The 22,819-nt window shown below is 35.1% G+C and overlaps 4 protein-coding genes across 5 annotated transcripts; 1 reads left to right on the forward strand and 3 right to left on the reverse strand.

The window, feature by feature from the left end:
- Nucleotides 1-395: 395 nt before the first annotated feature.
- Nucleotides 396-7,704, reverse strand: LOC141820871 (uncharacterized). The gene is made up of 12 exons (XM_074708232.1): nucleotides 7,612-7,704; nucleotides 6,143-6,202; nucleotides 5,983-6,036; nucleotides 5,815-5,875; nucleotides 5,503-5,579; nucleotides 4,585-4,634; nucleotides 3,305-3,387; nucleotides 2,295-2,365; nucleotides 2,047-2,212; nucleotides 988-1,133; nucleotides 809-898; nucleotides 396-682 (listed from the first exon to the last, which is right to left on the reverse strand). Exons 1-12 carry the CDS (start codon nucleotides 7,648-7,650, stop codon nucleotides 596-598), a joined length of 984 nt encoding a protein of 327 aa, XP_074564333.1. The 5' UTR covers nucleotides 7,651-7,704; the 3' UTR covers nucleotides 396-595.
- Nucleotides 7,705-8,446: 742 nt separating this feature from the next.
- On the reverse strand, nucleotides 8,447-13,290 carry LOC141820985 (uncharacterized). 2 transcript variants are annotated; one of them, XM_074708357.1, is made up of 7 exons: nucleotides 12,631-13,290; nucleotides 12,505-12,551; nucleotides 12,277-12,421; nucleotides 11,347-12,077; nucleotides 11,172-11,261; nucleotides 8,793-9,518; nucleotides 8,447-8,695 (listed from the first exon to the last, which is right to left on the reverse strand). In XM_074708357.1, the coding sequence occupies exons 3-7, from the start codon at nucleotides 12,374-12,376 to the stop codon at nucleotides 8,621-8,623; spliced, it is 1,722 nt and encodes a 573-aa protein (XP_074564458.1). In that variant the 5' UTR covers nucleotides 12,377-12,421; nucleotides 12,505-12,551; nucleotides 12,631-13,290; the 3' UTR covers nucleotides 8,447-8,620. The 2 variants fall into 2 exon arrangements, with proteins under 2 accessions (XP_074564458.1, XP_074564457.1); XM_074708356.1 differs by having other exon boundaries at nucleotides 12,277-13,290.
- Nucleotides 13,291-13,666: 376 nt separating this feature from the next.
- Nucleotides 13,667-16,711, reverse strand: LOC141820893 (protein CPR-5-like). Its single transcript, XM_074708250.1, has 5 exons — nucleotides 16,309-16,711; nucleotides 15,421-15,477; nucleotides 15,317-15,352; nucleotides 14,440-15,210; nucleotides 13,667-14,359 (listed from the first exon to the last, which is right to left on the reverse strand). Exons 1-5 carry the CDS (start codon nucleotides 16,675-16,677, stop codon nucleotides 13,811-13,813), a joined length of 1,782 nt encoding a protein of 593 aa, XP_074564351.1. The 5' UTR covers nucleotides 16,678-16,711; the 3' UTR covers nucleotides 13,667-13,810.
- Nucleotides 16,712-20,917: 4,206 nt separating this feature from the next.
- Nucleotides 20,918-22,726, forward strand: LOC141820918 (protein TIFY 7-like). The gene is made up of 7 exons (XM_074708283.1): nucleotides 20,918-21,102; nucleotides 21,222-21,406; nucleotides 21,492-21,679; nucleotides 21,750-21,843; nucleotides 21,909-22,152; nucleotides 22,228-22,285; nucleotides 22,377-22,726. The coding sequence occupies exons 1-7, from the start codon at nucleotides 21,036-21,038 to the stop codon at nucleotides 22,519-22,521; spliced, it is 981 nt and encodes a 326-aa protein (XP_074564384.1). The 5' UTR covers nucleotides 20,918-21,035; the 3' UTR covers nucleotides 22,522-22,726.
- The last annotated feature ends 93 nt before the right edge of the window (nucleotides 22,727-22,819 follow it).

The raw sequence follows: 22,819 nt of genomic DNA on the forward strand, positions 1-22,819 counted from the left end.
TTCTTTGAATGAACAACGAAGAGAGGTAGTAGACAAATGGAACAACAGTAAAGGGAAAAGACCTGTTCTACCATCATGCCAAGTGCATCCTTTGCCATTCTTGACAAACCGATCCTACTCGCATTGGCAAGCCGAACCTACTCACATGGGATCAATCATAATCACCCGATGATGCGTCTTAGGTGCACACCTCCTTCACAAAAACACATACATGCCACCCTTGCCCACCATAGAATTGGAATTGGCTAGGGAGCTCAATCTCCTAAATCATACATTGTGTCAAAGATTGTACAATATATCAATCAATCTTTTGCACAAACAAAAATTTCTCGAATAGAGATTGATCGCCTCTTCACCAATCTACTAACAAAACTATGTTAACCTGAAACAAAGCATTTGACTGCGAATTGACAGATTCGACTGGCTTAACAAGTGTACCGAATGACTACAATAAGTATTGCCAACACACTCAAAAATGATTCAGTATTCACATGTAATGAAAGGTCTGAATGCGGAAATTCTGTAACATAAATACTTTTAAAAATCATCGAACTGAGTACAACACAGTATCTAGCGAAGTTAATATGATATCTAGCTATTTTTGTGACGAAAGATTTGGTCGAAGTGTAGCCTGAAGGCCTGCATGGAACCCTTGTGTGTATGCAGCATTCTTCAAACTCATCTGCAATGACTTTTGTCATGTTATATCCATTGACACATAGTGTATCAATTTCCATATTAAAGAGAAAATGAATGCGTAATGCGTTTAGAGCTAATCGTAACTACAGTAGCTGGGTTTATCGCTTACAATCATATGCTCCAAATCGGAGCTGATGCGTCTGCTCACAACATCCACAACTGAAGGTTTAATTTCTGTATCATTTAAATCCTTGGTTACCTGCAAGAGGTAAGTGCAAGATAAAGTAATTCGAATGGAAATAAAATATTGGTTGGAAAAAAAAGGAAGTGCAAAATTAATTTTGTAACCTCGGTGAGCAAGGCTGTGGATGTCTTGTTCAATATTTCTTTTACAAGTTTCTCAATATCGGTAGCTTCAGCCAGTGGGTCTATTGAGCATTGAACTTTATCGACCTTCTTTGGTAAAACTGCCCTACTTTTGGCATCTCCTGAGGCTGGAAGAGGAAAGTTCCATATTAGTAAAACCAAACGAATCTTGATGAGATCACAGCATATTTTGCAGAAGGAGGAGCTGAACCAACACAACAAAAATATGCAATATGTACAGTTTCAATGAGTATTGGGAATTAACTATCAAAAACTTGGATCTAGCAATTAAAACTCTCACAGTCAAACAAGTTGAATCAATTTATGTGAGGGGTAAAGGTAGACTAAACAAATGCTACAACACATAACTAAACAAACAAAGATCTAAGTGATCTAGGTATTGTTAACTCTAAGGCCCTACATTAAAAGGGGGTTAGAACTTAGGAGTAAGTTCTTTCATGCCAACCGATATAGATGAGCATATGTATTGGTGACCTGCATTTTGATCATAGCACCCTAAATGATCCAAGTACAAACACACTAATATTACTTCAAATGTATCAGAAACATTTTCGGATTAAATTACCTGGGATATCAGATAAGTGAGCACATGCTGTATGTGTAAGCTCCACGGAAGTTAAAGATTGAGTAGATATATTTGCACTCATGATTTACTATTTACAGATATCATTATGGGAGATTAGTGACTGGTGGGATCTCCAATAGTAAAATGAGTGTCCTATACCTTAATTCTGTATGCTATCTATCATGCTCATGCTTTATAAATGTTCAATTCAATATGTTCACCCTTCTCGGTCAACAAAGCTAGCTTGAGAAACAATACATTCATATACTTAATGTGCTTAAATGACCATTAACCTGATGCAACTTGCAGAAAGAAAGAAAATTGCACAAGAAAGAAACCAGAGCAGAAAGTTTCTATCCTTGCAAGCCAAAGTGGTCGCTTCTTTATAAAGACTGCCCAAATCATGATGTGAGGGGAAAAAAGGTGTTCTACAAGCTTGAAAAAAAGAAGCTCACCAGGATAGTTTACAGATTTTTTGGCAGGAAGAACATCCTTTTCAACAACCTTTTCAGTTGGAGCAGAAGTAATAGCGTTTGCTACTGTATCCGACAGAGTGGGAACTCCAGATGGGACTAAATCAGCAAGATCAGGTGGATTGTCCTTCCCAACCACTGGATTTGCCTATTAAAAAAAACTATTATCAATTTGTATTGAAACAACAGCCGTGAACTTATGTTTACACTTCCACTAACTGCTGAATCACCTCCAGATCCACATATGAAGGCTGTCTTCCAATTGATACCAGAAACTTGTCAAGGCTGCTTGCGCTGAGGGCTGTAGAAACAAAATATTTGATGATAGCAATCTACCTAAATAATTGATTATACAAACATTTAGTAGTGGGAAAAATGCAATCAGCCTCACATCAGTAGACTAGAAAGTTGAATGATTCACCATTGGTCTAGGAGGACAATGAAACTAAAAACTGTCCAGATATCAGTTAGCAATGCCATTGTGATTAAGATCATATCAACATTCACTTGTCTACCATTACTTTCTTCTGTGGGAAATACATCCCGAAGTCAATTTAACAAACTTTATATTGTTAGGTTTGACAAATTTGGTTTGCTACATTGATCAGGAAGCATGTTAAAAGAAGGTATGCTCTAAGACTCAAGCAGAGACTGCTTCAATTAGATGAATCCTCCAACATGTCTTCCTACATTTGAATATATATTTGACCATAAGTACAGAGGTTTATGATGCAAACTTGATTCATGCACTTAATTTTAATCATGATTTTTTCTTTTAATTGCCATATATAGCCTCACCATGCTTGATCAACGAGCCACCAGTAAAATGATTTTCACAATAATATCACCTACAACTATATTAATAAAGCATGCCTATGGTTCTTGAATCAGAATAGTTTTCAGTTACAAAGATTAAGAAACATAATTCTGGCCACATTCATCATCAGAGAATGTCATGTCACTTTATTTTAGCAGTAGAATGCAGGAAAAAATTCTCACAGTTGGAGCTTCTTGTGTGATGTAGCAATAGAAATAAAATGTGCATATATGTAAGAGAAAGATACTTCAGATACTTAAAACTGCTGAGTTGATGCAACAAACTGACTATTAAGCTCAATCCTCAAGTATTAATAGGCAATTGGCAAAGGCCCTAACGATTTAATAAACTTCATATAAACAAGTTTAAAAGGAAAAATAACAGGTGGAAAAGGAAGCAATCAGAAAAGACCCCCTGACTTACAAATTGTGACTTCATTAGTGAGTGGGTGGAAGTAGCAGGACTGTTTAGCTTTGAATCCTTGATCCAGCAACAACGATACGCAACTTGAAAAAATAAAAAAATAAGTCTACTAAAACACCAGCTCGTAAACAAATAGAAGAAACATTACAGCAAAAAGAACTTCACTAGAATATACTTGAGAAAGCATTTTCTTGTCATATAATTTTTTAACAGGCAAAAACTTGTCATTGATTTGAAAAATGGAGCAGAAATATGGAAAGTTGGGTGAAGGATAGTTAGGCATCTTGTTTAGAGTTGTTGAAGTCACTGCATCCTTCTCAACAGAAATTAGAGAATCACAATGATGATTGATAAACTTGCTGCCTTGCGATCCAACAAAGAGACCAGAAAGCACCTGCCAGCAGGAGGCAAACAGATTCATTGAGTTTGAAAAATGTTCTAATGGGAAATGGGGGTTTCTGATCCGCTAGAGCAGTAAATGTCATGAGGGAGAACAAGAGAGAATGATATCTCAAAGCTGCTCATCTAAAACAAAAAGGGAAAGTAGAAGAGGTAGAGGGAATAGGGTTACCATGATTAGAGAAAAAGAGTGCATGATCTTAAAAAAAAAAAGATTGTGTATGACAGAATGGAAGGGATAAATTCCTTTTGACCTATGTCTTTGTTCATGTATACATTCCCTACATCTTTCGGTTTGTTTGGAGCATAATCCCTCTGGAGAACCATTTGCCCATGGTTTCTTGGTTGAGGCATATGCCCTTTGAGATCTAATCCTAGGTTGAAGCAACACGCCAGAACTTTTGTCCTTGTTGGGGGGCATGCACACTTGGCAACTTAACAGGTATTTTAGTTCAGGAAAATGGAGCATGAACTCTTTAAGATTTTCATCCTTGGTGGGCGAATGTGCCCTCAGCATCCTAATAGGACCTACGTCCTTGCTTGAGAAGATGGGGCTTATGCTCTTGGATTGTTTTATTTAGTTGGAGGAAATTTAATGGATAATTCTTGCATTTGTGTGTAGTTTGTTTAATGGATAATTCTTGCATTTGTAAGTAGTTTTCATTGTTTCATTCATTCTGATGTTTATGATGCATAGATAATATACCAGCCTTGTTATATACCAGCAAAATAGGTCAGAAAAAATTAGAAAATGAGAAAACTTAAATAACATGCATTTTCACAAAAATATATATTACAAATACAGAGGAAAATAAAAGGTTAAAAATCCACTAAAGCTTCTCATACAAACAACATAGCATATACAGTTAAGGAGTAAATACCTTGCAGAGGCATTAATTAATGCAAATGGTGTTACACATCCTAGTGGTACCTTGGAAAGCAATCCAGAAGTTATATTAACTACAGAAACATGATATCCATCAATATAATATAATAGACAAGATCCATAATTTTTTTTTATTGCTTCCTTCTAGCAGTATGGAAAATTTTTTTGGTAGAAATCAAACCAAAGAATATTCCATATGTGGCTTCAAGATGGGCATTTTATCAACATATTCGTCCCAAATGGACGAATTGCAAATAAATCAATGAAGACAACCTCATCAAACATTTCTTTAATAATTATAAAATGATACCAATAATGATGACAAAGCAAAGGGCCACTACACATTTCTTTCAATCTACTCGTTAGATGTTACAAACAGAGGAAGGACAACATAAACTACATAGTCAGTAATCTTTTATTTAATCACTAACAAATCATGATCATGGTTAGATATGAAGCTAAAGGCAAAGGTGACAAGAAATGGTCAATGATTGTAATAAAGTAGTTCAAGTTAAATGGTCAACATTTCTATTCCATGCAACTTTTTTAGATCCGTTTATGCTCTCAATATTAATTCACTCACATATTCATAATTAAATAACCTTAAATGAAATGTACATGTAAGTGACCTGGTATGTTCATGCATAGCTTGTAGCAACTATGACTGGTTTATAAACAATGGTAGATGAAATTGCCAAGACTAATCTGTTTTATCTTGAACCAACGTTCAATTTTATAAGACAAAGAACACAGAAAACCAAAGTAGTTAATAGACTAGCACCAAACTGTAAAACTATTTGAAAAGGAAACTATAATCCAACATAGTCATTATTAAGGCATCATGAACAGAGAGGTAGTCATGATATACAGCAAAAAGGAATTATCAAAAAATAAACATAATAAAACAAGAAACCTGGAGTAATTCTTGCAAAGCTTCTTCAGGAGCCATTCGCAAACCTCCTTTTCCCAGACCAAGCCTTTGGGACAAAACTAATTGATAAATTGCATATGTTTAAAATCTCAGAAATTAGACAAGCTGATCATTCTAGTAGCAATATTGAAAGGGCAGCCCGGTGCACGAAGCTCCCGCCATGCGGGGTGCCTTACCTTGCCTTTGGCAAGAGGCTGTTTCCAGGATTTGAACCCGTGACCTCTAGTAGCAATACTGAATGCAACAAAAATAATTAATCATGTAATATGGAAACCATTAAGTTATCATCAATACCTTTTAAGTCAACATTTGTGTCTGCAAGAGCAGAAACAACGTAAAACCTCTGTTTCTTGTCCTAAAAAAAGATTAACTGTTAGATATATAAACAGGAACAAATGCTTTCCACTGTTGGCAAGCAAAAACTTTGCATGACAGAAAATCCATTTTTGCCACTTGTATTACCTTTAACAGCAAATTTTTACTTAATGCACCTCCCAAATGCCCCACTTCCTTTGCCTAACAAAATAAAAAACGTTTATAAGGTAAAATAGTTGATACAAGACATATTTCATCATAAGGAAAACAATTATTTATAAATAGTGAAGAAGCAATTATTACTAACCTGAGCCTCAACAGTGAGGACAGGAGGATGATCATAGCAAAGGAAATCTATCTGAAGTTCCTGTAGATGAATACAATGAGACAAGAGTGTTAGAATCTATGATACAGAAGAGACCAAAGTTTGTTTCAATAAATAATAATAGATGTGCATAACTAAATCCCCACACTTTCAGTGACACTTGTAAAATTAACTGCTCAATAAATAAGTTGTTTCAAACCAAATCACGATACACAACTTTTTTGTATCCTCGAGTTAAAATGAATCATGTAATTGAATCCCTATAGAATAATTTAAAGGTTCTAAAAGATTGTGCAAGAGTGTGTCATTGAGTCATTGCACAACATGCATGATACGTGGATCATATACGAACACAGATGTAGTCTATCATCAGCATCAAGTCGTGTTTGCTACGACAATTGAGGCCAGCTACATAGATATTGTCCCTCAATTGAGACCTACATGCTATATATTTAAGAAATTAATATTCACAGTAATGAATAACATGTGTCAAATATATATATATATATATATATATATATATATATATATATATATATATATATATATATATATATATATAAGTAATAAATATGAAAAAAAGGTCCACCTATCATTTAAAAAGTAAATCAATCATCCACTCCAATCCATAATTCCAACTAAATATTTTGCATATGAATCTATGTGATTCATATAACACTAAAAATATATAAAACATAGCAAAGCATGCTAATCAACTGACACACTCTAGAAAGTTTAAAAGTTTAAATGTTAACCTAAGAAACATATAAATGCGTTTTTCATTTGTCTATTTGTAAAAGTATTGTTTAGTTAAATCAATAGCAGTTGTATATGACTTAGACTTTAACAATCCTTATGTGTCAATAAACAGATGCAGTGCAACCCAGTAGGTTCCTATGCATGAGAAGACTAAGTGACTACTAACACTTTGAAAATATAAATTAAAAAATGTTTAGTTAACATTACAGAAACTGTGTTTGTATTAGATTTCATGACTCTGAGACTAATCCCATGGAGGCTCAAACTAGATCTAACAGAAAAAACACTTCATGAACAAGATTGATAATGTCAACTTGTAATATTTCTGAAATTGTACTTATTATAAATAAGCGTCCTTCCAAATTAAAATAGTGAGTAAACGTTCATGCTTTGTCTTAATAGTCAATCCATACGAAACACAGGTCAACCATTGGGTACAACACATTTCTTTTGCAATCTATCATCTGTGAACAAAATCCATCTTTCTGTCCTTGCTATCGCCTGGAAGCAAAAAACAAAAAAAATCCGGTACCTACTTTTTTTTTAGAAAAAATGTTTTTTAATTTAAAACTAGCACACTAGTTTTGAGAAAATGCTGTTATCGATAGAACAATCTCATAAAAACATCAGATAAATCACAGAGAAACAATTGACTAGAAAAAATCCGTAGACGGAAGGCTTAAGAGATGAACCTTTAGGCGAGCCAAGAGCTGATCCTTAGTAAACCCCATCGCGGCGACGGATGAAACCCTAGTTTCAAAGCATAATGAAGAGGGGGAGCGAATCGGAGTCGGGTGGTCGTGGTGTGTGGTGTGTATACAATCCGACCCGCCCGAAATTACCAACCCGGCTGAGATGGGTAAAGGTGGCCAGTTGAAAAATACAATTTTTAAATAATAATCCATTTTTCAATTTGAGAATTTTGTTTAGTTGAATAACTTAGCCGATTTTTATTGTTTTTATAGTATTAAAAATAAGGTAAAAATTTAAAAAGCTAGAGTCATCAAAAGGTGTCTTTGCTTTTAAAAAGTCAAAATAGTATATAACATATTTGTTTAAAAAATATATCTTTATTTTTAACCGTTCAATTTTAAAAAATATTATATATAAAGTACTTTTCTATTAAATTTTTTGAAATTAATTTCATCAAAATTATTATGATTTAATCATTTTAAAGTGGAATCGATTAAATTTAAAAAATGTTGACTTAATTGACAAATAATTTTAATATAAAAATATTTTATTTATAAATAATTTTTTAAATAAAAATATTTTTAATAAAAAAATATGATAGGATAGTCTTTTAATATTTTTAAAATAAACATAGTCGCCGCCGCTAACTTGAATAGGGAACACAAAATAAAGAACAACAAATACTTCTTGATTCCAGTTGGAGCTTTATCCCTTCACAAAACACGATTGAACATCATATACTACAAACATCTTCACCATAGTAAACCAATGACTCACATAAAGGGAAGAAATTTGATCTTATTCATCATTTCAAATTCATTTAGAGAGCTAAAGGACCAAAAAAAGAACTCATTGATTTCTTTTCTCCAACCTATATTTTTCACAACTCGTATCTCTAGTTCCCATAAATATCAATGAGAAAACACTTCAAGAAAAAGAGAAAATAAAAAAAGAACTAGCTCACTAAGGGCATTTGATATTGAATGGAAATATGCTCGGTTTCAGACTTCAAGCATCGGCACCAGATGAGTTGCTTCCGTCTGCATCCTCGGGCACAATCTTCAGTGGTCTCTGCTTCTCATACTGGGAAAACATTGAAGCAAAGCAGCATAAGGAATGCGAAATAAAAAGGGACTAATGCTTAAGGTAGTTTGGTTTACAAAACAGGAGAGAACTTTACCTTCTTATGAAAGTCATCAATCTCCTCAGCAGTCAGCGCTTCCTCCCAGCCATTTTTGTCCCATCCAAGAGATCGTAAGAAGGCCTCTTCTTCAGGATCGACAACAATGTCCGATTCAGGATTAGTTTCTCCATTGTCAGAGTAAGATCTCTCAGACAGATCAGAAGTGCAAAAATCTACACTCATGCTTCCGACCTCTGTTGATCCATTAAGGTCAGATTCTGATGGAAAGCCATTCTTCACCATATTATTAATAGGGGAGGTGCAGTGCTGGTGCTCTGCATTTGACTTCTCAGTGCTCGGTGCTGGTTCAACTGAGCTTGGCTCAGAAACAGTAGTTGAACCACCTGATGATTTCTTCCTAAGTAAATTGAAGAATGCATTCCTATTTTGAGCTTGAGAAAGGATTTTTCTATCCCCTGCATTTTTGTCTATGTTAAGATTTTGGTCAGTTGGGATCTTCGAAGGAAGAACTGCAGAAGGAAAAGGGGCAACAGCATTCGCAGACTTGTTGACACCTTGGCCATCTTTAGCAACAGAGGTGATGCCATTCTTCTCTCGGTTAAGAACCTGAAAATTCCCCACTGAAGATATCTTTGCAGCATCAGAATTAGTTGATGACCGAATAGTTTGGTTCACATGTGACTGTTGGGCAACCTTGGTAAGAGAATTAAAATCCCCGGCTCTTGCAACTTTGGATTTTGTCTTATCCAATAGACTTCCATTCTGAGAGCAACAGACAAAACATAAAAAATTGAGAAGTAAAAAAACCAATTTTATCTATTTGAGATCTCAGTTTGAGCTCAAAAAGAGCTTGGGCAATTTTTGTAGCACTGCTCTTTACAGAAAAAGCATCCTAGTATCAAAATGATTATCAGAAATTTGCAATAGTAATTGAAATCTGAACTTCCATTAAAATGCTTGGTATAAACAAATATAAATCATGATGCGGAGCAGTTTAGAACATGTTAATTAGGCAGATAGTAGCCTTCTTTCCTTGATCATCATTTTTTCATTTCTGTTGCCAATATTCAAGAGTAACTTAATTGAGGAACCACAACTGGTTTGCAGTATGTGATCTCATATGTGAATAACAATTCGAGAAAAAAATTAGTTTTGTCAAAAACATCAGAGAAACAAGAAAAAAAAACAGTGTGGGTGTATCTTTAGCACTGATATGTCACCAAACAGATTTCTTTTTACAATGTAAATAAGGTTCCATCAAATTTCAAGTCTGTTAAAGAGATCCATATTTAGCTCCCATAAGAACCTTAACATTCTTAGTTGTAACATCATTACATCAAACCATGATTGTCCCTGACCAATGACCATTTGGGGTCAGCTACATCTACATGAATCGCTTTCCTAAATTGCGCTCCATATGACACAGAATATTCAAATTAATATATTAGTTTTTCACCAATGTCTCCTTTGTCCTCCCTTTACCCATACCACCCTCTAATAGATTCATCTCCTTCAATGTGTCATCAATATCTTAATCTGATCATTTGCATGAAAAAAAGCATAATAAACCTATTTAACTCAGTTAATTTCTTTTATTCTCTGTACTTGTATGGCAACCAAGCAGCCATCTTCACTTTTGACTAAGAAACATATCCCATCATAGTAAAAGATTCAAACAAACAGTACATTGCTGCTGCTGCTAATGTGCACCCTAAATCACACAGAACTGACGTTTTAAAAGCTAAGCATCACATTTATTCAGCCTTTAAGTTTGAAGAACATAAACTATGCAAACTAAGCATATTAGAATAACCCACTAAAATTCATAGATTCACAAATGTCTTAATTTTCTGAATATTTATATGCAAAGTCGTTTTCACATTTTAGTTTATCATAAATAGATGACAATCAAATGTTTTTGCTTTCACAAATCACCAAGAGTTTCCACTACAGCCTATTCATCTTTGTCTAAAGTAAAACATGAATTCTCTTGAGTAATGTATGAAGTATAAAGTGTAGTGAATCAAAAAGCTTGCCTTTGAGGGAAATTGTTCACTCTTCTAACTTCCCTTTTTTTGTACCTCTCTTCCATATAGTCTTCTATCCAACAAAACACTGGATCGATTACCAAATTTTGCCTAACAATATATGACTGGTTGAGGCTTTTGTGCTGAGATTGGCTTTGGGTAAAGGTTTCAAGGTCCTGTTTATGTAGAAATAAGAAAAAGGCACTAAACTGCTTTTCATAGTCCCTATTGATTTGGTTAATTATTGGTGGTCTCTCCCTCGCTAGTACTACTATTCTAGGTTTTAAGAAGAATTGAACAATTGAAAAATAAGGAAAGGGAGCAATTATTTATTCAACTGAAATAGAATTCGAAAACAAATTGCCAAGACTCAAGGAGGTTATCATACCAAGGCTTTAGGCAATGAAGGTGTCATGGGTATTAGTTGCTTGCATTTTCGAAGTGTAAGTTCCTCAATCCTTTGAGTGTTTATAAGCAACTGCACAATAGATAGAAGATCAGTTTGATGGAAATGTTATCAGTGTTACATAAATCGGCAACAACTATCCCTTTCTTTGCATTACCTGAGGCACATCACTAGCTTGAGATGGCGCCTGAGTCAATGCCTCTGCCATGTTTAATCCAGGCATACTGCTTCCAGGTGTAGATGTTTGATTGATGGTACTAGTCGGTAAAACAGGAGAATTTACACTTCCATCAGTCTCAACTTTGGCTGGTACTTCTGCCAGGGCTGAAGTCCCAATTATGACAGGAGTGCTAGTAGGAAGACTCTGAACAGCAGTTCTAAGAGCAAGAGGTGATGCAGTAGCTGCATCGTAGAAGCTCTGCTTTGCTTCAACTCGAAGAGATGGAAACTCTTTCTCAAATGAGGTTTTACTAATATTTCCAATGATACTTCCCCTAGATGGAGAACAGTTATTTCCACTACTTCCAAGCTTTTTTGCCCAAGACTCAGCTTGCCTTTCTGCTATCAAAGATTGAGAACGCCTTAAGGCATGCTCTTCTGACCTAACTCCTATTACTGAATCATGATAATCAAATCCATTGTCAAATGAAAGTGACTTATTTTCTCTGTCACAGGAATCAAAATCCCTATCCTGGTTCCTTTCACGGGAATCAAAATCCCTATCCTGGTTCCTTTCACGAGACCTCCGAAAATTACTGTAAGCCTGTGATCTGGCAGAGCTCCCTTTCTCACGAACTACAGATCCATTGGAGCTCAAACTCCGTCGTATATTCCTATCGTGGTTGCCTAGTAATCTATTTCTTGAGCTATGTCCCACACCATTTTCATCTAAGGAAAACACAAGAGCATTGCATTAGCAGTGATTTTATTTATAAACATAATAACATACACAAATTGCAAAAGAACAATACTTAGAATCATAACGAATTTAATGTGGAATAGTTATTTATAAACATAATAACATACACAAATTGCAAAAGAACAATACTTAGAATCACAATGAATTTAACGTGGAATAGTTGGATACCGAAATGTTTAGATGAATTGGTTCGCACGCCATTGGTTGAAGTGTTCCCGTTTGCAATCTTGTACCACTGTGGAACCAATGTTGGCTCACCTTGCTCCATTTTCCACAAAGACCATTATCAATATGCAGTTAAGATATTCCACCTCTGCATCCAAGTTCGAACCGACTTATCCAATGAATGCTATTTCCTATACAATAAACATCAATAACAGAAGCCCATCCTACTACCTCGCCCAAACATGAAGCTTCCGAAATGAAGAACCAATCGCGAAGTCCTGCACCCACCACAGCCTCTAAGTTCGCATCATAAAATTACAAGAATGGAGATCTAAACCGTCAGGGGAGGGGGGGAACCTCTTTTTGCTCAGATGGTCAAGCTTCACTCTTTATGTATGCGCCTCACGGTATCAAACATCCATGTGAGTGCAGTCTATCCGAAACGAAGTAAAGACGCCACCATAAAAACCACTCCAATTCTTTCAGAGGACGACCCTAACACCCAAAGGGGCGATCAACTGACTCAATTCCCAAAACGATAAGCGTTGCTAATCCAGAGGAGCAAACCCTAAAAAGTGAGGAACGGGGGCGAGGGAACGAAAGAGGGAAAATATCTCACCCTCGCCTCAAAGCCCCTGAGGCAAACTAGGACGAGTTTCAAAGTTCAAACCCTAATTCCGTCCAATAAAAAAATCTAAAAAGAAGAAGAAAGACGGCGAAGATTGGCCACGAATCTCCGCGCCGAAGCGGGACAGATTCCGACCAACTGTAATCCGGTTTCGATCGGGCAAAGGGAGTTGCGAGAGATCCAGAGAGGGACGACTGGATGAATCGCGGGGGCCGAGAGCTCGATATCAAGCCTGGAATCGAGGAGCCGGCAGCCGCCGGGTGTGCGTTCTTGTGGAGTGGCTAGATCGCACGCTGTGATGGTTGCGGACTTGCGGTCTCGATTGGAAAACCTACGGCCGCTGACGATGATGATGACGACGACGAAGGGGATAGAAGGGTAAGGATGCAAATAACTCGCCTTCTTTCTCGTTCTCCTCTTGCTTCGTTTATTAATTAAGGAATAATACTATAATAAAATAATAATAATAAAAAGCGTATTCAAAACTGAATATTTTTTATATTATTTCAAAAACCAGAATAAGTTTTATTTATCGAATCAAATTTTATCTAATTTAAGAGAATAAATTCTAGTTAAACTGTTCTAATGGATGTGTATTGTAGGGGGGTTTTTTGTCCTAGCTAACTTCAGCCCTTTCGACTATGCCTGAGAATTCTACTTCTAACACGAAAGTTTCGATACGATGTTCCGACTTGTTCTTCCTCGTCTCAAAGAACCTTTTCATTCGTCAACACATGCTACCTCTGCTCCCAGAGCATACATATATTATTCAAGATTAAGCATACATACATTTGCAACCAACAAGGAGACTTGAAAGTCCTCCCTAATACATACCACAAGGAGCTCGAGTAAGAGGAGAGACTCACATGTTGTTCTATATAAACAGCATAATTAAGGTACGACATCTTCTCATAAATAAAACATACTTCGAGTTGTCGAATTTGAACCCCAGGAAGCTAATTTCTCAGCCAAATGCACTTTCCATTCAAAGACAGAAGCAAACGGCAGCAGCCCGCTCGACATTGGGAGAATCGGCAGCAGTAGTGTGTAGAATGCATATCTTCTCACCCAGAATGGAAAGGTAGCTGATTTTGCTCCTTGGCACACAGTCACAGGGCCGTAAAGAAGATGGCATAATGTGGAAGGAAATGCATTGGCGAAGAAATGGATCATGCACATGACTTCCCAATCAATTAACCAGCGATATCCATTTCCACCTAATGTGTCAATGCATAACTTTCCAGAAAAACCGCAAAGAACTCCTAGTAGCAGCGCGATAAATGTCACTGGCATGGCGGCGGCGGACTTTACTGACCGTTGGAAGGTCACGTAAGCGATTGCCACGATCATCAATATCCCAAAAGACATGCGGGATAGGACCACAAATTGACACCTCAACATGTCCATGCCTGAACTGAAAGACTGAACCCCTTGCGGAATCCACCAGGATTTGGATTTCTGGAGAAACAAACATTAGTTTCAGTAAGCTTAGGAAAACAACAGAAAGAAAGAGTCAAGAAGATCAAAATAGCTCATACCTTAGTAACAGACATGCACGCAGATGTGACCTCTGAGAGGCGTTGATACGAAAAGATGAAAGCTCCGTATGCAAGGAAGATACACATGACAATCAAACCAGCAATGAGAAGGTCCATACATCGTTGCAAGAGTTGTGCATGTCTAGTCTCCTGCATTTGATTCCTCAATTTCTCTTCCTTGAAGGAAGCCTTGGAAATACCTAATGATATCTTGATCTTCTCTAGCAAATTTGCAGCTGAACTAATTACTAACTGGGATTGCTTCAGCTGCAACTTCTTCATAATTAACTCTATCTCAACAGCCTTGAGGTCATTAGAGCGAGTCTGCTCGATAACAGATCTCTCGATTGTACTCAGAATAGACTGATTAAACCCAATCCCACGTGTGCTACTGTGAATATTTGCAAGTTGCTGATTTGTATCTCGATGGAGAATGAATTGATTGTCTGCTGATTTAAATGGAGCGTGTTCCTCTGGACCTTCAGGGGTTCTGATAAATACAGTAGCAGCCAAGTTAGGTGTGATTTCATGACTCCTGTAATAACAAGAACTGGAAGGAACAGCACTTTCCACAGGACCTTCAGTGGTTCTGGTAAGTTCAGTATTGGTCGATTCAGGTGTCATTTCACTGTTGTAAGAACACGAACCAGTAGAAATTGTATTTTCCTTCCTATTAACAGACATGTTATTGATCAAGCCAAGGGTCTTCAATGAGCTACAGAATGACTTATCAAAGTTCCTTATGAAGCAATCAAATTTTTGCCCATATATCTGTCCAAATAAATCATAAAAAAAGACACTTAAAAAATTATGTATTATATAATTGCAAAACAATCCATGCTACATGAGAAAATGATTGATTTATAGATAGACTTACATTTGTTATAGATTCTTTCACTGCTGAACTGCACATCTGCGGCCAATAGTATATCCAAATCATACGGGTGTAAAACACTAACGGCATGAAAACAAAAGACTAACCTTGGAAAGATGATCTATTTCTGTATCATCTTTTGAAATGCTCTTCCTGAACAAAACCTAGAAAATAAGATATTCCAAGCATCAAAATTTGCAATTATTAACCAGCTAAAAGTACAGTAAACCAAAATATGATGATCCTGTCACTAAGAACTTCACAAAATAACTCTTTCTCTGCCCGTGAGCATACTGAAACAGGTTGCTGCGAATAGAAACTGAAAAAACTGATAATTTTCACAAAACAAATACATCCTTGCACTCCTTTTCTTTCCTATTTTCAGTTTATGCAACATTCATACCATGGCACAATGTGTTCCTTATCTATCCCCTCCCCAGCCCCCTCCAACAATAACACACACAATGATTCAATGGTTTCTTATTTACCCACTCCCCTTCCTCATTAAATAATGACGATGTCATAAATATTAAATCTAATATGAATAAAAAACCTAAAAGAGAAAAAAAATCAAACCACAGGTTTCATGGAGACTAAGGATTTAGAAATGATAATTAACTTGTTTTTGAGAAAGGGCAGCAACATATTGATGGCTTGTAGATAGTGACATGCATTTAAGTTTTAAGTAAGAAAATAATCATTTAATTCTCATCTGAAGTAACTATCACTTCGTGTTTCGAAATATGGTCGCAAGTCTGGATTTCACTTCATTCTACAAAAATATTACTCCAAACTCCAAAATCTATCTAGTTTAAGTCCCACTGCCCACTGAAATGAAAATTTTAAGTAAACGGTATGTATTGAAGTTTATGTCAGAGTTCCTTCTTTCATAACAACTGGGGAAAAGGACGATCTTGATTGAAAATAAGCAAAAGATTAAATCATTAAATTTCATGGATAAAAGCATAAGCTTCAAGCCTAACAAACCAAAGCACCTGAGCAATAACCGCAGCGAATGACATGCCGAGCGGGAGAGCGAGATCCTGGAGACCCTCATTGCAGTGATCGGGCGTGAACACCAAGAGGCTTCGACGGTTTCCGCTCCGCAAACGCACCCATCTCATCTTCCACCGCTTGGTCGTGGAACGCGAGGTCGTGGAAGAGGAATACGAAGACGACGAAGAAGAGGCGTCATCCCTCTCCCCCCTACTGGCTCTCGAGGTAGCAACGCCTCTTCCCCTCCTTACCAGCAAGGACCGCCGCCTCCCGGAGGCATCGGAAGCCAAGCCTCCGCATCCGTCGCCGACGATATTGCCGTCACCGCCGTCGCGCGTAGCGCGGCCGTGGGATCGAGCGTGATCCATAGAGAAGAAGGAAAGGAAAGGAAAGGGCTAAAAGGGTTTGCTTTGGGGAAGGGGGAAAGGCGATGGAATATGATTCCAACGAATAGAATAATATAAAAATATTAATATTTAAATTTAAATTTAAAAATATATATGATATTTAAAATTTAAAAATAAAATAATTTTGATACAAATTCGATTCAAAATAAAATTTGAGTTCGATTTTAATTTAAATTATTTAAATTTAACTTTAAAAATTATTATGTTCGAATTCAATAATAAATATAAATATTTTTTAATATAAATTAAATATTTTTTTAATCAATTGAAAAAGGAATTAAGTCAATGTGACTAAATGGGATTATCATTTTTTTTAGAGGAACGGTGGCGCGTTGGTAATTTCAACTAGATTGAACGGGTGCATAAAATTCGGCTATTCTAGTGTTCCACATGGTTTTTTTTTTAATTCTCATATACATGATACTAATATATATATATATATATATATATATATATATATATAATTAATAGATATTTTAATAATAATATGAAATTATTATAAATGATAAAAAATTATAAAATTTATTTAAATATAAAATATAATTTCGTCGAGGTAGAATTTAATGGTGTGAAAGAATCCATATAATTTAATTCATGGGATAAAACTTAATAATAATAATTATTATTGATATAAGAAAAATACTTACGGTTCTTTCATTAAAAAATTAATCAAATTATTACGAAATTATTAAAAGGCAAAATGGAAAGAACAACTTTTTTTAAAAAAATGCTAATAATTACATATGTTAAAATATATTATTCTTAAAATTTAATTTAATTAAGTCAATATTTTTATAAAAAATTGACTTAATTAAAATTAAGTAAACTAATTATTAAATAGTCATTATATTATTATAACAATTATTTAATAGTTATTATACTATTGTATTTGTAGGTAAACTAATTATTTAATAGTCATTATATTATCACATTTATTATAATAGTTGCTATAATATTATTTAATTATTAATAATTTTTTATAATTAAAAGTATTTTTATAGATATTATCTATGATAATGTTTAAAAATTAATTACTTTAATTATCTCTTATAAAAAAATATATAAATAATCATGGACATCCTTTTGTGAAGCGCTCGTTAGCCAACGCAATTTGGCCCATCAATTTGGGCTTTTGTGCAATTTGATAGATTTAGATTTCTTTCAATATTCCAACCACAACTTATTTGCTTGGAGGTTAAATTTTATCTTCAAGGTTTAGGTTAGGCACATTGTGGTAGCTAGACTAGGGTCACATGCGTGTCGAAAACTCCATCGATATCGCGTGTCAAAAACTTTGCTTTCGATTCCTTGAACGTGCTCTAAACTATAGTCAAGTTAGCATTGAAGCTAACTTTTCCATGTTGGTGATGTTGTTCTCTCATTTATAGAACTCTATCACATGGCTCCCTCTCAATTCATTTTTCTTTTTCGCTATGAGTTGTGAGTGAGAATCGAAAGTAACTTTCTACCTACCTCTCGTTGAATTAAAGAGAAACACATACACCACCATTCAATGAAATCATATCCACATGTAGCACTTCTCCTTTCGAAGTCACTGCTCTATTTGCTTTTCATGGAGAAGATATGAGACCAAGAAAAATGTTTCGAAATCGATAGGGAATCCAAAGGCCACCCTCCTAAGTTGCATTTTTCTAATCAAACCAAAGTTTAAAAAATAGCTCGATCAAAAATTCATCACTATTTCAACTTACTTAGCAAAGCTTATGATAAGCAAATTCACTAACATCTCAAAACTTTTCTATTCTATAGATTTTTTTTAGCATTATCGAACAAATAAAAAATGATAAAATTCACTAAATTCGTCAAAAGACACTCTTTCATATATAAAAATAAATAAAATATTTTATCATATGTTTTATATGAAAAATACTCTTTATTATAGTATTGTTACAATATAAATAATTATTTATTTCACTTTAATTAAAATTATTATATGTAAAGTATTATTATATCAAAATACTCTTTATCAACTTAATTAGTCAAATTATTTAAATTTAATCAAAACATTTTAAGTTGGTAAAACAAAATTATTATAATAGTATTGTATTATCTATTATAGAGTAGTTTTATACATTATAATAATTAATTATAGTTGCTATAATAACATTGAAAATAAGAATAATAAGATATTTTTAAATTTTTTTAAAAAGAGATACCTCTTTGATAATTTACATAATTTGAGGTGTCCTTTTTAACTTTTGATTAATAAAAAAAGAATTATTATCCAACAAATATTAATGTGAGGCGTCCTTTTAAAAATATTAGTTAAGTGCTAAATATAAATAAAACAACCTTAGAAGCATTATTTTTCTTTCGTTTTAGTATTTTTTATATATTATATAATTAATTTAGAAAATACTTATGGCATCATATTCTTTAAAAAACAAATATATGGATGTGAGAAATTGAGAAGGATGTTTTTTTTTAAAAAAAAAATAGCGATTGACATAACAACAACGTAACGCTGATCCAATTAAAAAAAACTCCACCTCTAAAAATTATGCAATTTTCTATTAAAAATTATACACGATATTATTAAATAATAGTAATAATAATTTTACATTTAATAGGCATGGAGACATTTAACGGTCCGTAATAATGATAGCGATAAACGTTAATAAACCACTCCAATAAATTTAGTTTGATCTAGGCACAATATAATCTAATCACACTGCTAAATTAAATTAAATCATTTTGCATTAAAAAAAAATCTCTTTCAAATTAGGATTTTAACTATTTAAAATTGGTTCAATTTGATTAAAATTGATACAAATAATAATAAGTCTAAAATAAAAGTGTTTTTAAAATAAGGCAATCGTTTATTATTTTTAAAAATAGGGCATTATTTTGAAGATAATATTTGATTTTAAAAAAATAAAATCAAAAGGAGATAGCTATTATAACACTCATTTTTATTGGAATTCATCATAAAAATGCTCCTCTTTTATTTATTATACATTATATATTTTACTTTAAAAATTATCCTTATTTTCAATATTATTATAATAACTATGAATTCATAATTAGTATAACATAAATATTTTAATTTTAATTGATATTAATAATACTCTATTTTAATAGTTATAGTACGTAACTATTATAATATGAATGTTTCATCTCTAATAAATATTTATTAATATTATATTATAATAATACTTTAACTCTTATCATTATTAATAATATTGTGACGTAACAATTACATAAGTAACTATGAACACTTTATCTCCAATCAATATTAATTAATATAAATTAATATTGATCAACATTACATTATAATAATATAAATCATAATTAATATTTTATTTTTAATAAATATTGATCAATATTATATTATAAAAATTACGATCTCATAACTATAGCTACTACAGATACATTAAAAATAAAGACAAGGACATCTTTTTAATTTTTATAAAAAAGATTTTAAAAAAATGCATGACGATTATTTGATTAAGGTTTGAAAGGCATGCCTGCTCCTGGGACATAACTGAATTGGTTATGATAGAACAGAATTATAGAAGATGGTAAGGGTTTAAATTTTACTGAGATAATATCCTTCTTTATCCTGATGAATGGTAACTTTTTAATTTTTTTTTTCATAAATGGTAGAGAGGATTACACTTTTGGAGAAGAAAAAGACAGACATGCCATTTTTGGCATGTTCACGTGGTTTAAATGTTGTCCGCCAAAAACGTCTTGGCCCTCCCACCATGGATAATTGATCTTTGTCGGCAGCCCACAGCCACTTGTTTCCCCCACGCTATTTATTTCTGTGTTTACTTGCCCCAAAAATTATCCTATTTATATATATTATTAAAATTGTTTACTTGGACGGAATAAATTTTTTTTTCTTTTGAAAAAAACGTTATGCAACGTAATTCTAATTAAAGTACAGATTTTACAGTATCAAAATCAAAACAAGTAGAAGAAGAAAAAGGAAAAAAAATGTGTTCGTCCGTACGACGAATCCGCTGGCCAATGATGCCGCGACGCGTGAGGCCTGCCATGAGCACGTGCTGGACCGTGCGGGCCTCCGTCATTGGCGACCGGGTGTGGTCCCCGCGCGCGAAGAATTCGCCCACGTGCCCCGTGACCGGCGCTACCGGTGGCCCTCGCCGCCCCGCCGGTCTCCTCCTCCGCTATATCTTCGTCGTTCTCGCCAGAGAAACAGAGCTCGATCGAACCCGGCGAGTTTCAGAAGGACGATAAACACACAGCAAGCAAGAAAGAACCAACAAGAAAAAAAGAGTTTTAGAAGGATTCGACGTCTCCTCTCACAAAACCGGGCGGAGGGAAGAGGAATGGAGAGGGATTTCTTGGGAACTCACGCCAGAAATTTCCACCCTGACGCAGCGAAGGGAGATGCAGGTGTTCTTCCCTATTCTGAGGAAGTTTCGATTTTTTTTTAAATTCAATTTTTTTGACTTTTCTTTCAATTTTCTTCCTCTTATTCAATCCTTCCTTCCTTGTCCCTCTCCGAATTGCAGCTGTTTTAGCAGGTTCACCGCTGCAGTGGCCTTTCTCAAACAAGGCGTCCGCCATGCAGCAGTTCATGCTGTACAAGGCTTCGCAAGAGGAGAGGCCAAGAAGCCACGCTTTGAGACCTCAACATCTGCCAAAAGCTGCCGTCTTCGACCCCCATCATGGAGCTCACCATGCTTTTGCATCTCAGGTCTGCAACTCCTCCATCACGGACCATACCACTGTTTTTCTTTCACCGAACGAATCTGCAATCTTTTCTTTTGTTTTCTCTTTAGAATTTTCCTGGCGGGCACTCAATTCATGGCACTTTTTGCCCTTCGAGCCGCCACTTCACCATTCCCCTCACCGGAAACCCTTACTTCAAGGTTCAGAACGCTCACTACTCTGCTCCTAATTCAGCACTCATGTCCACAAGGAAGCAGCCCTTCCTAGGAGGAGTTGAAGTTGGATCCTTTGATCATAGGTAAAAGTATCTTGCTTCAGATATTTCAGATCTCAGTAACTGTTAAAACCATGGTGGAATGGTCGTTCAGGAGCATGGCCAAGCAAAACCACAAGGCGGCTGCGCAGTTGACAATCTTCTATGGCGGCTGTGTGAATGTCTTCGATGATGTCCCATTCGATAAGGTATTGTTATTCTTTCAGATTAGATGAACAAGAGGAATGTTTCTCAGAACTACCTTTCCTTTCAGGCTCAAGCAGTAATGTCATCCTTGGCGAATCAATCGCCAAATGCGGCTTCAAATGGCAAGAAAATCCGATCTGAAGCATCCCGACCGATATCGAATTCTGTCAGTACCAACCAATCGTCCGCTCGAGTAGTGTCGCCTCCTTCAACTGCATCAAACAGATGTTCTAAGATCAACAACGCAACAACAGGGCTTAAACTTTTTGCACCTCCAATTTCAGTGAACCAACAACAGACCATTCCAAGAGGTGGTTAATTTTCCGTCGAAACATGACTGAAAAACTCTTTCGACTAACTAACGATCTGTTATATCGATATCGCAGCCATACCTCAAGCTCGAAAGGCGTCGTTGGCACGGTTCTTGGAGAAGCGCAAAGAGAGGTGGGTTTCTGAAGTGCAAGTTCAGCTTTCAGTAACAATGGCTTCGATAATTCTTGAACATCGAGTGCTCTAATGTCTTGCCCTTTCTCAGGTTGACCAGTGCCGTGCCTTACGCTTCCACCAAGATATCGACTGAGAACGACAGGGGACATAATGCATCGAGCACATCTAACTCATCAGCCGATACCAATCTTTCGAGCTACAGAATGGCCTCAAGAACAGCATGGATGCTTTAAGCATTAAGCTAACGATATAGGTCTGTAAAACTCGGCGATGAGCTATTCATTGTGCTAGCTCATTTTAGTGCCAAAAATTTGCAGAAATTACACTGCTATGTAGTCGCTCAGGCATCGATTAAGGATGCCTCAGTTTGTGTTCTTGAAACCTTCCCAATAAAATTCAACTTCAGCTGCCAAGAACAACACAATGAATCTTCAGAAGCTTTGTTCTGGAATTATCGTCTGCACATGAATTTAAAAATAAAAATAAAATAGGAGACAAGCTGTAGCTTAATGGAAAAGGCAGGTGTTTAAT

This window comes from Curcuma longa, unplaced genomic scaffold, assembly GCF_044706935.1.
Source record: "Curcuma longa cultivar G26 ecotype Majalengka, Jawa Barat unplaced genomic scaffold, ITB_CL_G26_1.1 utg8573_np1212_1322966_RagTag, whole genome shotgun sequence".
Classification (NCBI taxonomy): Eukaryota; Viridiplantae; Streptophyta; class Magnoliopsida; order Zingiberales; family Zingiberaceae; genus Curcuma; species Curcuma longa.

Bases quoted from the DNA above. Each gene is read 5' to 3' on its own strand.
- LOC141820871 (XM_074708232.1), bottom strand. From the start codon at position 7,650: ATGGGGTTTACTAAGGATCAGCTCTTGGCTCGCCTAAAG. The intron at 2,366-3,304 runs GTAAGTCAGGGG...TTGTTTCTACAG, and splicing joins CACTAATGAAGTCACAATTT to CCCTCAGCGCAAGCAGCCTT. The intron at 899-987 runs GTTACAAAATTA...TACCTCTTGCAG, and splicing joins CCACAGCCTTGCTCACCGAG to GTAACCAAGGATTTAAATGA.
- LOC141820985 (XM_074708357.1), bottom strand. From the start codon at position 12,376: ATGGAGCAAGGTGAGCCAACATTGGTTCCACAGTGGTACAAGATTGCA. The intron at 11,262-11,346 runs GTAATGCAAAGA...TCTATTGTGCAG, and splicing joins AAGCTAGTGATGTGCCTCAG to TTGCTTATAAACACTCAAAG. The intron at 9,519-11,171 runs GTATGATAACCT...TGTTGCTCTCAG, and splicing joins CTTCATTGCCTAAAGCCTTG to AATGGAAGTCTATTGGATAA.
- LOC141820893 (XM_074708250.1), bottom strand. From the start codon at position 16,677: ATGGATCACGCTCGATCCCACGGCCGCGCTACGCGCGACGGCGGTGAC. The intron at 15,478-16,308 runs GTGCTTTGGTTT...CTTATTTTCTAG, and splicing joins TCGCTGCGGTTATTGCTCAG to GTTTTGTTCAGGAAGAGCAT. The intron at 15,211-15,316 runs GTAAGTCTATCT...TTATTTGGACAG, and splicing joins TGAAAGAATCTATAACAAAT to ATATATGGGCAAAAATTTGA.
- LOC141820918 (XM_074708283.1), top strand. From the start codon at position 21,036: ATGGAGAGGGATTTCTTGGGAACTCACGCCAGAAATTTCCACCCTGAC. The intron at 21,680-21,749 runs GTAAAAGTATCT...ATGGTCGTTCAG, and splicing joins GTTGGATCCTTTGATCATAG to GAGCATGGCCAAGCAAAACC. The intron at 22,286-22,376 runs GTGGGTTTCTGA...GCCCTTTCTCAG, and splicing joins TTGGAGAAGCGCAAAGAGAG to GTTGACCAGTGCCGTGCCTT.